The sequence below is a fragment of the Lolium perenne genome, chromosome 5 (assembly GCF_019359855.2).
Source record: "Lolium perenne isolate Kyuss_39 chromosome 5, Kyuss_2.0, whole genome shotgun sequence".
Classification (NCBI taxonomy): Eukaryota; Viridiplantae; Streptophyta; class Magnoliopsida; order Poales; family Poaceae; genus Lolium; species Lolium perenne.
The window spans coordinates 143,530,215-143,541,053 of record NC_067248.2 but is presented as its reverse complement, the minus strand read 5'-3'; the positions used below and the strand labels follow the sequence as shown (position 1 = coordinate 143,541,053).

Below are 10,839 nucleotides of genomic sequence, written 5' to 3'. Positions count from 1 at the left end.
AGACTGACCCTCTCCTTTCTTAGTATTATCCTTAGCCCGAGCTTTCTCCTCAACATCAAGAGACGCTATCAGATTTTCAACTGATATCTCCTGTCTCTTGTGTTTGAGAGTTGTGGCAAAGTTCCTCCATGAAGGGGACAACTTAGCGATGATGCATCCAGCCACAAACTTGTCAGGTAAGGCACACTTAAGGAGTTCAAGCTCTTTCGCAATGCACTGTATCTCATGAGCTTGTTCGACTAAAGAACGGTTGTTTACCATCCTGATGTCATGGAAGCTCTCCATGATACACAGTTCACTGCCTATATCGGTTGCACCGAATTTAGCATTCAGTGCATCCCAGAGCTCTTTACCATCTGTTATGTGCATGTACATATCACACAGACGATCAGCAAGAATACTCAGAACGCATCCGATGAAGAGAGTATTGTTTTCCTTGAACTTGTTCTGTTCTTGGTCAGATATAGTTCCTTCAGGTAAACCATCACTAACTTCGAACACTTTCAGATGAGTCAGCCAGAGCGTGGCCTTAACCTGCCACCTCTTAAAGTGCACACCGGTAAACTTATCCGGCCTCAGTGCATCAGCAAAACCAGCCATTGTTAACTCAGGAAATTGCTTACAATTAGGTTTTTGGATTGTGGGATAATTTGGCACAATTTCCATGATTAATTCCAGAAAATAAAACATGATGACAACAACTACTAACATGTGAAACTCGAACATACTAGATGCATTAATCAACATGAGTAGCAGCAGCACAAACGGTAAAGCATCCATCGCTAAACAGATCGAGATATGTCGCACGTACCGATCTGGTGGAGGTGGCAGTGGAGGTGTAGCAGATGATGTCGCAGCAGTAACGTTGTTGATGACAACGTTGTTGACGACATGGACGATGGGTCGAAGTAGACGGCGTTGAAGACGACGGTAGGCAGCACCGCCCGACTTGGACGGAAGGCGACCCGTGATGAAGAGCTTGAGCAGTCGCGCAGAGCGCTTCCCAAAAACCTAATTCGCCCTCTCCCGTACAGGATCGCAAGGACGAGTGGTTCCGGAGACCTGCTCTCCCGTTCGCCGATGCACGTCGGCGCGCGGGATGGAGTAGACTACGATGGCGGCGCAAGCAGAGAGAGGTGCAAACCCTAACTCGTGTATTAGATATGATTCCGCGGTAGCCCACGGTCCGGGAGCGACCCGAACCGACTAACTGTGACGCGTCCGTCTAGGACTCTGTTCGTTTTCCTGAGCTGCAAAAAGTAAGGAAAGTCTCGGCTCAAGGCTCAATCCACTCACCACGAGCGCGGCGCGCGTCGTGACGTGTCGAATCGAGACGAGCGAGCGAGGAGGAGGAGGAGCGCGCGTGTCGCACTCCTATTCTCACTCACTTATTTGTGGTGGAACAACCCACCTTATAAGGTGGTCTAACTTCCTCCCAACTTTCCATGTAGGACTAAACTTCCCACCTCTTTCCACTCCCTAGTGAGCTGCCACCAACTTGGGCTCAAACTCACAAGGCTGCCACTATGTGGGCTTTGAGATTTATAGAGAAATCTGAAATCTAGTATGGGCCACTGAAAGTGGACCCAATATTTCAACAAACCCCCCCAGGCGGCGCCTCCAAGAAGGTCACGGCGTAGCCGCGCGTCGCCGCCGCCCAATCAGTGAGATTTTGGACTTTCGTCCGGGAGGTGGGGAAAAGGTGAGCATGAGTCAAGGGCATTAGCTACTACCTCCAGAACCGACGTGAACCGTAGATCCACGCCGCAGACGCTGCCCGCCGCCGCCTCACATCCCGAGGAGTCGAGGACGTCGGACCGAGGCACCCACCACGATGCCCGCAGCAGGACATCGGGGGGGGGGGGGGACGAACCAGCGCCCTCGCCGCTCGTCGACCAGAGGCATCGGGGCCGCCCACCCGAGGCAGCCCAGATGAGGCCCAGACCTAGGCCCACATGCCCAGATCTGGGCCCGCTGCCGCCACCCCTGGCCATGGGCACGCCGTCGCAGGGCCGCGCCAGCCAGCAGAATCCGCGCCGCCACCCCGCCGTCGTTGCGTCTTCACCACGCCGTGGTCGGGCCACCGCGCCGGACTTCGAGCACGGCGCCCCCGCCGATCGCGCGCCAGCCCGCGCCACCACAGGCACGCGGGGGAGAGAGAAGCCCCGCCGCCGCCGGCGCCCCGGGGCTTTGCCCGGCGACGCCCTCTGGCGGCGGCGAGGGAGGGACAAGGGGAGAAGGGGCTGGAGGGTTGGGGGGAGGCGAGGGTTTCGCCCTGCGCTCGCGGGAGCGACAGGACGAAACGAGGGGATAAATGATCACTTGCAAGTACTTATGGCTTTCCCCCTTCCCCTTCCGATTCAGGGCGTCTCCGACGGCACTTCATGCTAGTCGCTATCTCGCCATGTTTTTCGCTGCTCATGTTTTCTCCATCTGGCGTTTTCTCCCCCAACGCCATCCTCTGCCATAATGCCGAGACGGCCGACCCCTCGCCGGTGGATTCCGACCGCCTCCGTCGACAATCGATGTCGGCGAGTGCCCAAGCTTGCAAGTCCTTGCATCTACAGGATTCCGTTGCGAGATATGCAACGCGGGGATCGGCAAATCGGTATGCACATGGCTCTAACACGAATCTTCGCTAGCTTCACTTGACCGCTGGAGCAGACCGTAACTGTCATACTCTCAGAATCTGTAGAAAATGTCAGTTCTCATTATTAAGAACAACAACGACGTCACTCATTCTTCTGCTTAGTTTGCTTTATATATATCTATCAAATGATTGGAAAATACTTATTACCATGCCAGTCTTGGTATCTGCGGCAATTGGATCCACAAATCGGTATGCACATAACTCCAACACGAATCTTGGCTAGCTTCATTCACTTGACCGCTGGAGCTGACCGTAACTCTCACTCTCCATCAAGCAAGGCAGGTTCTGCAGACTATTCCATGGCCATACTTATTCCTTCTATGGACACGGTTAACCATAGAGCCGCAGAGATGTAACTATTTAAGGTGCTGCCATTCGCTCTCAAGGAGGCACAGCACCATAGCCAGTTCCGAGCCTAGCCATGGAGCCACCCTCGTCTTCCCATGTGCTAGCCTCTCTTGCCATACTGATAACGATGGCCACCTCCGTAGCACTTGTCTCGGCCGCGGCGGTGCCCCCATCGCTAGATAATCAAGCAGAAGCACTCCTTGCCTGGAAAGCCACCCTCAGCAACCAAAGCCAAGTTTCCCTGCAATCCTGGGGAAACATGTCGTCAGCGCCTTGTACTTGGCGTGGCATCCGGTGCGCAACACCACGACACCGGCGTCGGTACCAACCGATCATCACCAGCATCTCTCTATGGGGGATGCGGCTGAGCGGGACGCTGGAGTCCATCGACTTCTCAGCCTTGAGTACCTTAACGACTCTCGACCTCTCACACAACCAGCTTGCTGGGAGCATTCCTTCGAGTATGGCGCATCTTCAAGACCTCCATGCTCTGCTTCTGCATGGCAATCAGATAAGAGGCTCAATTCCACCCGCTTTAGCAAACCTCACAAAACTCTCAACTCTGCGTCTCTCCAATAATAAGCTTGTAGGATCAGTTCCTCCAGAAATTGGAAAATTAGCTTGGCTGAAAGAGCTCAACCTTAGTGTAAACCAACTACAAGGTTATATTCCAACTAGTATAGGAAACTTAACACAGCTAACTAGTCTGCATCTTCATACTAACAAGCTCATTGGGTCCATCCCTCAAGAGATAAGTAATTTGGTTAACCTGGAGGATTTGCAACTCGGACTGAACCAACTTGCAGGTTCCATACCAACAAACTTGGGAAATTTGACTAGACTCACCACCTTGTATCTCTGGGGTAACAACTTGTCTGGCCACATTCCTCAAGAACTAGGTCGTTTGACAAACTTAGAGGAGTTGGAACTCTCTCAAAACATACTCACAGGTCCTATCTCAAACAGCCTAGGGAATTTGACTGAACTCAATGTGTTATTCCTTAATGACAACCAACTTTCTGGATGTATCCCTCAAGAATTAGGTTACTTGGTCAAATTAGATGGCTTGTATCTTCAAATCAACACACTAACAGGTCCCATACCGAACAGTCTAGGAAATTTAACCAAACTCGCTGAATTGTACCTTCATAGTAACCAACTTTCTCACGATATTCCTTACGAAATTGTCAAATTAAAGAGCTTAGTTCACTTGGAGCTCGGTTTTAACAACCTCTCTGGTGCCTTGCCACCCGGTCTTTGTGCGGAGGGGCAGCTACAATACTTCAACGCTAACAACAACAGTTTGGTTGGACCCTTACCCGCAAGCTTGCTGAAGTGCACTGGCCTAGTAAGGGTTCGCCTCGAGGGAAATCGTCTTGAAGGTGATATCTCCAGGATGGGAGTTCATCCAAATCTTGTCTATATTGATATCAGTTCAAATAGACTATTCGGCCAACTTTCCAAACGTTGGTGTGCATGCTTCAAACTTACCATGTTGCGTGCCTCAGAGAATAGTATTACTGGAGTCATACCACCATGCATTGGAGAATTGCCTCAGCTGGGGATACTCGATGTTTCGTCAAATCAACTTGAAGGAAAGATCCCACCAGGAATCGGCAATATAACAGTTATGTTCAATTTAAACCTCAGTAACAACCTGTTACAGGGAACTATACCACAAGAGATTGGATCCTTAAAAAACTTGGAGTACTTGGATTTATCATCGAACAACCTAACTGGGCCAATAAGAGGATCCATTGAGCATTGTTCCAAGCTTCGACTCATGAAGTTGAGCCATAATCACCTCAATGGAATCATTCCTATAGAACTAGGGATGCTAATATACCTTCAAGATGTTTTGGATCTAAGTGATAATTCATTTGATGACATAATACCAAGTCAGTTGGATGGTCTCATCATGCTCGAAGCCTTGAATCTTTCGCATAATTTATTGAATGGGAGTATCCCCCCATCATTTGAGAGCATGGCCAGCCTCTTATCCATGGATGTGTCATACAACAAACTTGAAGGACCGGTGCCGGAAAGCAGATTCTTTGAAGAAGCTCCAATTCAATGGTTCATGCACAATAACCAACTATGTGGTATAGTGAAAGGTTTACCCTCTTGTGAAATTACTCCAAGTCATGGAAAAACAAAGACGTCCAGAGTTGTTTTACTAGCTATAATTCCTGCAGTTGTATCTTTTGTGCTTATCATGGCAGTAATAACAATATTGCATTGTAAGAGCAAGAAATCTAGTGCAAGAAGTGATAATGAACCGCAACAGAGACGTTTGTTTGAAATCTGGAACTTTTACGGACAAGATGTGTACAAGAAAATTGTTGATGCCACAGAAAACTTCAGCACCACCCACTGCATTGGAAATGGAGGTAGTGGGTCCGTCTATAGAGCTCAGTTACCAACAGGGGAGATATTTGCAGTAAAAAAGATTCATATGATGGAAGATGATGAGATATTTACTCGTGAAATAGATGCATTGATGCATATTCGACATCGCAACATTACGAAGTTATTTGGCTACTGTTCTGCTCCTCAGGGGAGATTTCTTGTGTATGAATACATGGATAGAGGAAGCTTAGCAGCATCTTTGAAGAGCAATGAAACTGCAATTGAATTGGTTTGGGCGAAGAGGTTAAATATTATTAGGGATGTTGCTCATGCTTTATCTTACATGCATCATGGTTGCTTTGCACCCATAGTGCACCGAGATATAAAAAGCAGCAACATTTTGCTTGATGTTGAATTCAGGGCCTGCATCTCTGATTTTGGTATTGCCAAAATACTAGACGCGGATGCATCAAACTGCACAAGGCTCGCCGGAACAAAAGGATATCTTGCCCCAGGTAATTTATGTCCTTATGTTGGTTAGAAAAATAATAATCATATGTTACCTTTTAACACCAGTCTATATTTCTTTAGTTAATGCAATCTACATTATCATTCATTTTAAATCAATACACACAATTGTTAATTCTCCAACGTTTTGGTGTTTCAGAGCTCGCATATGCATCAAGGGTGACAGAGAAATGCGACGTCTATAGCTTTGGAGTGCTGGCTCTAGAGTTGATTATGGGACATCATCCAGGAGATTTTCTTTCATCCATGGCCAACAAAAGCACGCCACTCCAGGATTTTCTGGACATCCGGCTCCCGCTCCCTGAATCTGAGATCGTGAGTGAAATATTTAAAGTGATAGCAGTTGCTGTTCGGTGCATAGAACCTGATCCATCACACCGTCCAACGATGCAGCAAGTAATCAAGGTGTTCATTACAACTGAAGGACCTGATGATCATCTTGATTATCTGCACACCGGCATTGTTATCCCTGCCTGCTGGTCGTAAATGTTCATCAGACTCTTTGTAACGCATCACCCTTATGGTAGTTTTTGTTTTCTGTATTACCCTCTTGTCACTTGCTAATCGTTCATACCATTCATAGCTGGCTAGCTATTAGCTACTACATCTAGATATTTGTATAACAGAAGCTCTGCTATTTCTTTCGAACTTTAATAAATGTCCATTTGCATCACGTGACAATTTCCTTTTGGGTCATTGTAGCCATTGCTAAGCCTAGGTCGTTTCACCCCTCGTCGAAGCCCAGCTCATATGAAATTTCTCAACTTCAGGGCAGTACTCTGCTCCCTTCTCCAATCTCCAGCGGAACTGAATCCCCTCACTGGCGGGCAATCCCTTCACCCAAATGCAAATATATTCGCATGGTTGGCCACTGCCAATTGCTGTGAATGCTTGGCCGTTGATCACTAGAAAGGATGACTTCGCTAGCTGAATACTTGGCCGTTGCTCACCAGAAAGGGGGACTTCGCTGCAGGTCAAGACTCAAGCGGACGCGCTCGCTAATCCTCCTCGCCATGTGGCGCATTTAAAAATATCAGTTGACCGAAATGGAGTGTTGTTTGCCGTCCAAAAGATCAAGGTGAACTTGGTGTTCATGATTTTGAAGTTAAAAATAGGATCTTTTGCTAGGGAAATGACCGAGGATGGTATCTAGCAACAATTATTACGGAAAATGTATATGGGCTCAAAAACAATTTCTCAGGTTATTTGGAAATCGGGGGATTCGTATTTTTGGGCTGGCATTATGACGACTAAGAAGCACTTTTTCGCATATGGTTATTCCTCCATCAGGAATGGGGTGGAGACTAGGTTCTGGGAAGATAGATGGTTGGGAACATCCACGCTTCACGAACAATATCCAGCCTTGTACAATATTATTCGTCATAACTCATAACGGAGATACCTTGTAGAAGGTCATGGAAACTACTCCACCCTCTATGACGTTCAGTCGTGATCTTATTGAGCTTAGCTTCAATACAACTGGTTCAGGGGACTGATGAATTTTGATGGAGCCTCACCAAGAACGGAGTTTTCTCGGTAAACTCCATGCATAAATCTCTTACTATTCCTAGTCAACCGATTGTCAATAATAAATCCATCTGAAAGATGAAGATACCTCTGAAAACAAAAATCTTTGCGTGGTATCTTCGTCGGGGTGTGATTCTAACTAAAGACAATCTTGTAAAACGCAACTGGCAGGGCTGTAAAAGAAATGTGTTTTTTGTCATGAAGATAGGACAATAAAACACCTTTTCTTCAACTATCGGGTTGCTAGATCTATATGGTCAATCATTCATATGGGTTCTACCTTATACCACCTCGTAGCATTGCAATTTTTTTGGGTGAATCTTAGGTATAAAATGCTTATCAGAGTGGACGCGATTGCTGATCTTTCAGAAGGAATAGGCCTACTTGCTTTAGCTTTTATGGTTCACCGCGGTCTTCTTCTTCCTAGCCCAAGGCGTTTTCTCTCTCAAACTGAGTCAAATCCGTAAAATTGTAATGAAGATTGTATGGTCGCTTTGGCTATGTAGAAATGACAAGGTTTTTAGTGATAAAAATTCTTATTTTGTGCCGGTCATCTACCGATGTACAGCTTCTCCATTTATGATCGCCACTTCCACGATTGGAGGACCGAGACCTCTTTAAGGAGGTGTCTACATGGTTGGAGAATACGGCCAAGAAGTTTATTTTGCAACATGGGTGGCTGCATAATCGACGGGTTGAAGGCAATGAAGCTTAGTCTAGTTAACTCTATATTGTCTTCTTTATAAGTACCTTTTGTTTCAGACTTGATACTTGAATGGCTGTGTGCATCTTAGTTTTTTTTCGATAAAGAGTATATATTAATATCGCGAAGATACCAATTACACCCAGCCTCTGCAACAATGTATTGCCCTAGCGGCACAACGGATGCACACAGCCAAAAAAGAAAGAAGAATTACAAAAAAGAAAAATCCCGCTATAGTGATTCAATCCTTGAAACAACAGCACCACCACCACCAAGACAACACCTGAAGTCCAGCTCTTCAAAAGCGACGCCTCCAAGAAGGGAACAGTGCACAAACACCGTCATCGCCCGATCATAGATCTTAGGTTTTCACCCTGAAGAAAGTCTTCACTCTCAAAACAATGCCTTCAACAAGATCGTTGCTAGGTACAACCAACTAAGGCCAGACATTGGTTTTTCACCCTGAGAGGTAGGACTATGATCTTCTCATGTGCGGTCGCCCCCACTTGCATGCCGATACTCCAAGTCCCAGATCACCAAGCCAATTCCTCAACACCGCACTGACTCGAACCACCATTGTCAGTCCACTGGATCACGGTTTCCATGATATTCTCCGTCAGCACCATGGAATGAGAACATACCCCATGATATTAACAGCCGACTGAGCTTCGAAGCGCTCCCTCTGAACCTAAACGGTCAGAGATAAACATGGGAACACACGACCGAACACCATCCGATCCAGCAAACTCCAGGCAAAAGATGCACTGTTATATTTGCTGGCAGAGCCTTCCGGAACACGACACTTCTACCAGATCAATGAAGATCAACATCAGGCGGATCTTAGTTATGCGGAAGCTAGGTGCAATGCTTAAAACTTTTTGAGTAACGAAGCGCCCTTTTATCGAAAATGTGGTGCATTTAGGATTTGCCGTGAGCTACTGCCATCCTTGGGCTGCAACAAGATCAACTGGTTGCTTTTTTCAAGAGGAATGTGATGGTTGCAACGAGTCACCATATCGTATGGATTTGGAAAGAACAAAAATGTAAATGATGCATATTTTTTCCTCTGTGGGAATATTAGATTTTTAAAGTTATAATATAGCAGCGCAAAATATTTCCTTCACTGGCGCCTTCAAGAAGATTATGATGTCACGCCTGCTTTGTCATGCGCAAAATCTTGTCGTTACAAATGCGTCAGGCATTCGTAGTTTTGTTTTACTCCGAGATTGCAAGTCCGGTGAAAGGTTGCCACTTCATTTACACTGCCAAAACGTGCAGTCCATTCGGTCTGCGTCCACTGATTAAATGCTAAGCACATCATGGCTTGAATACTCAACTGTAATCTCAACTGTAATCGGGGGCTGCTAACGATGACACAGATATATTAATGGCACATGAATCGTGAATAGACGCTAATAGCGAACCTAGCTAGTTGACACATTCAAAAACTTACTAATACATGTGTCATCTAGATAAGAGTTAAGCTACAGCAGAAAAAAAATGCATTACAGCGTGTTGTATATATCTTTGTCGAACACAGTAACCGAACGAAATAATAGTGAACTTAATTAGGCGAAGAAGTGTAGTACTAATGTACTATGAATTAAGATGAACACAGGCCAAAGCGATTCAAGTAATATCAGAGTTTAAGGAGATGAAGAGACCCATAGGGCTTGTAGAGGTAGGCTAGTCCGAGATGTTCACTAGTGTAGGCGACATTGTATGTCGCTAGCATGTGGTGTATCCTGCACCGGCTGTGGTTGCAGGGTATAACAAGCTCTCTTGTATAGGCTTTGTCCGAATCTTCTTCTTAATATAAAATGCGCAGATCTGCAGGTACTCGAAAAAAAAAGACCCATAGAAAGGCGGAGATCCTTTTGTAAGAGAAATGAAGTGTTTTTCTTGCTTTCGGCAGCTGCCAACTTACTACATTGTCTGAGGAAATCCATATGACACGTATGAAAAAATAAATCATTACTTAGCCCATTACATGCTCGTCACCAAAACTGGAGCATAAATTTATGAGAGAATTTCTTATTTAGCCCTAGCTTTTTTTTTTGTCTTCCTTTCTTGGTCTTGGCAATTTTTTTCTTCCTTTCTTGACACACACAAAGTTTTTTTTTTGAAGCTGAACAGTGAGTTTCCTCACTGCATATTTTTATATTTTATTAAAAGAAAGTATAAAGAACTGTACAAACAGTAGAGAAAAGCACTGGAAGAAAACAAAAGAAGAAACTAGAAGAAAGGATCCTACAAAATCATACAAAATTTTCTACCCAAACCTGCAGGCCCGCATAAGATTTCCTCTTGGCCTTGTGAATAAGGAGACTCAGTTCATCCTTCAATTTGCGCCGAGCTCTGTATAGGCTGGGGGTCAATCCTTTGAAGATAAAATCATTACGTGTCGTCCAAATCGACCAACAAATAAGAATGATGATTTCCATGAAGAAAGGCTGCCGAATATGTACTTTGACACTCTGTATGTAGCTCTGAATATCATTTGGCATAGTCACTTGAGAGAGATTCCAGAGAGGGCACATGTATTTCCAACATTGTATTGCAAACGGACAAGTGAAAAATAAATGATCTCTAGTCTCAAGAACTGCTTGATTGCACATGATGCATGTGTAGTCATTCATAAACAAATTCTTTCTTTGCAAGAGGGCTCTTGTGTTTAAACGATTGTGAGTCAGTAACCAGAAGAAGACTCTATGTTTATCTTGGCAGCAACTTT

At 45.5% G+C, this 10,839-nt stretch overlaps 1 protein-coding gene across 1 annotated transcript; it reads left to right on the top strand.

Moving 5' to 3' along the window:
- The first annotated feature begins 2,996 nt into the window (after positions 1 to 2,996).
- Positions 2,997 to 6,548, top strand: LOC127300130 (uncharacterized). The gene is made up of 2 exons (XM_051330206.2): positions 2,997 to 5,862; positions 6,015 to 6,548. The coding sequence occupies exons 1-2, from the start codon at positions 3,072 to 3,074 to the stop codon at positions 6,359 to 6,361; spliced, it is 3,138 nt and encodes a 1,045-aa protein (XP_051186166.1). The 5' UTR covers positions 2,997 to 3,071; the 3' UTR covers positions 6,362 to 6,548.
- The last annotated feature ends 4,291 nt before the right edge of the window (positions 6,549 to 10,839 follow it).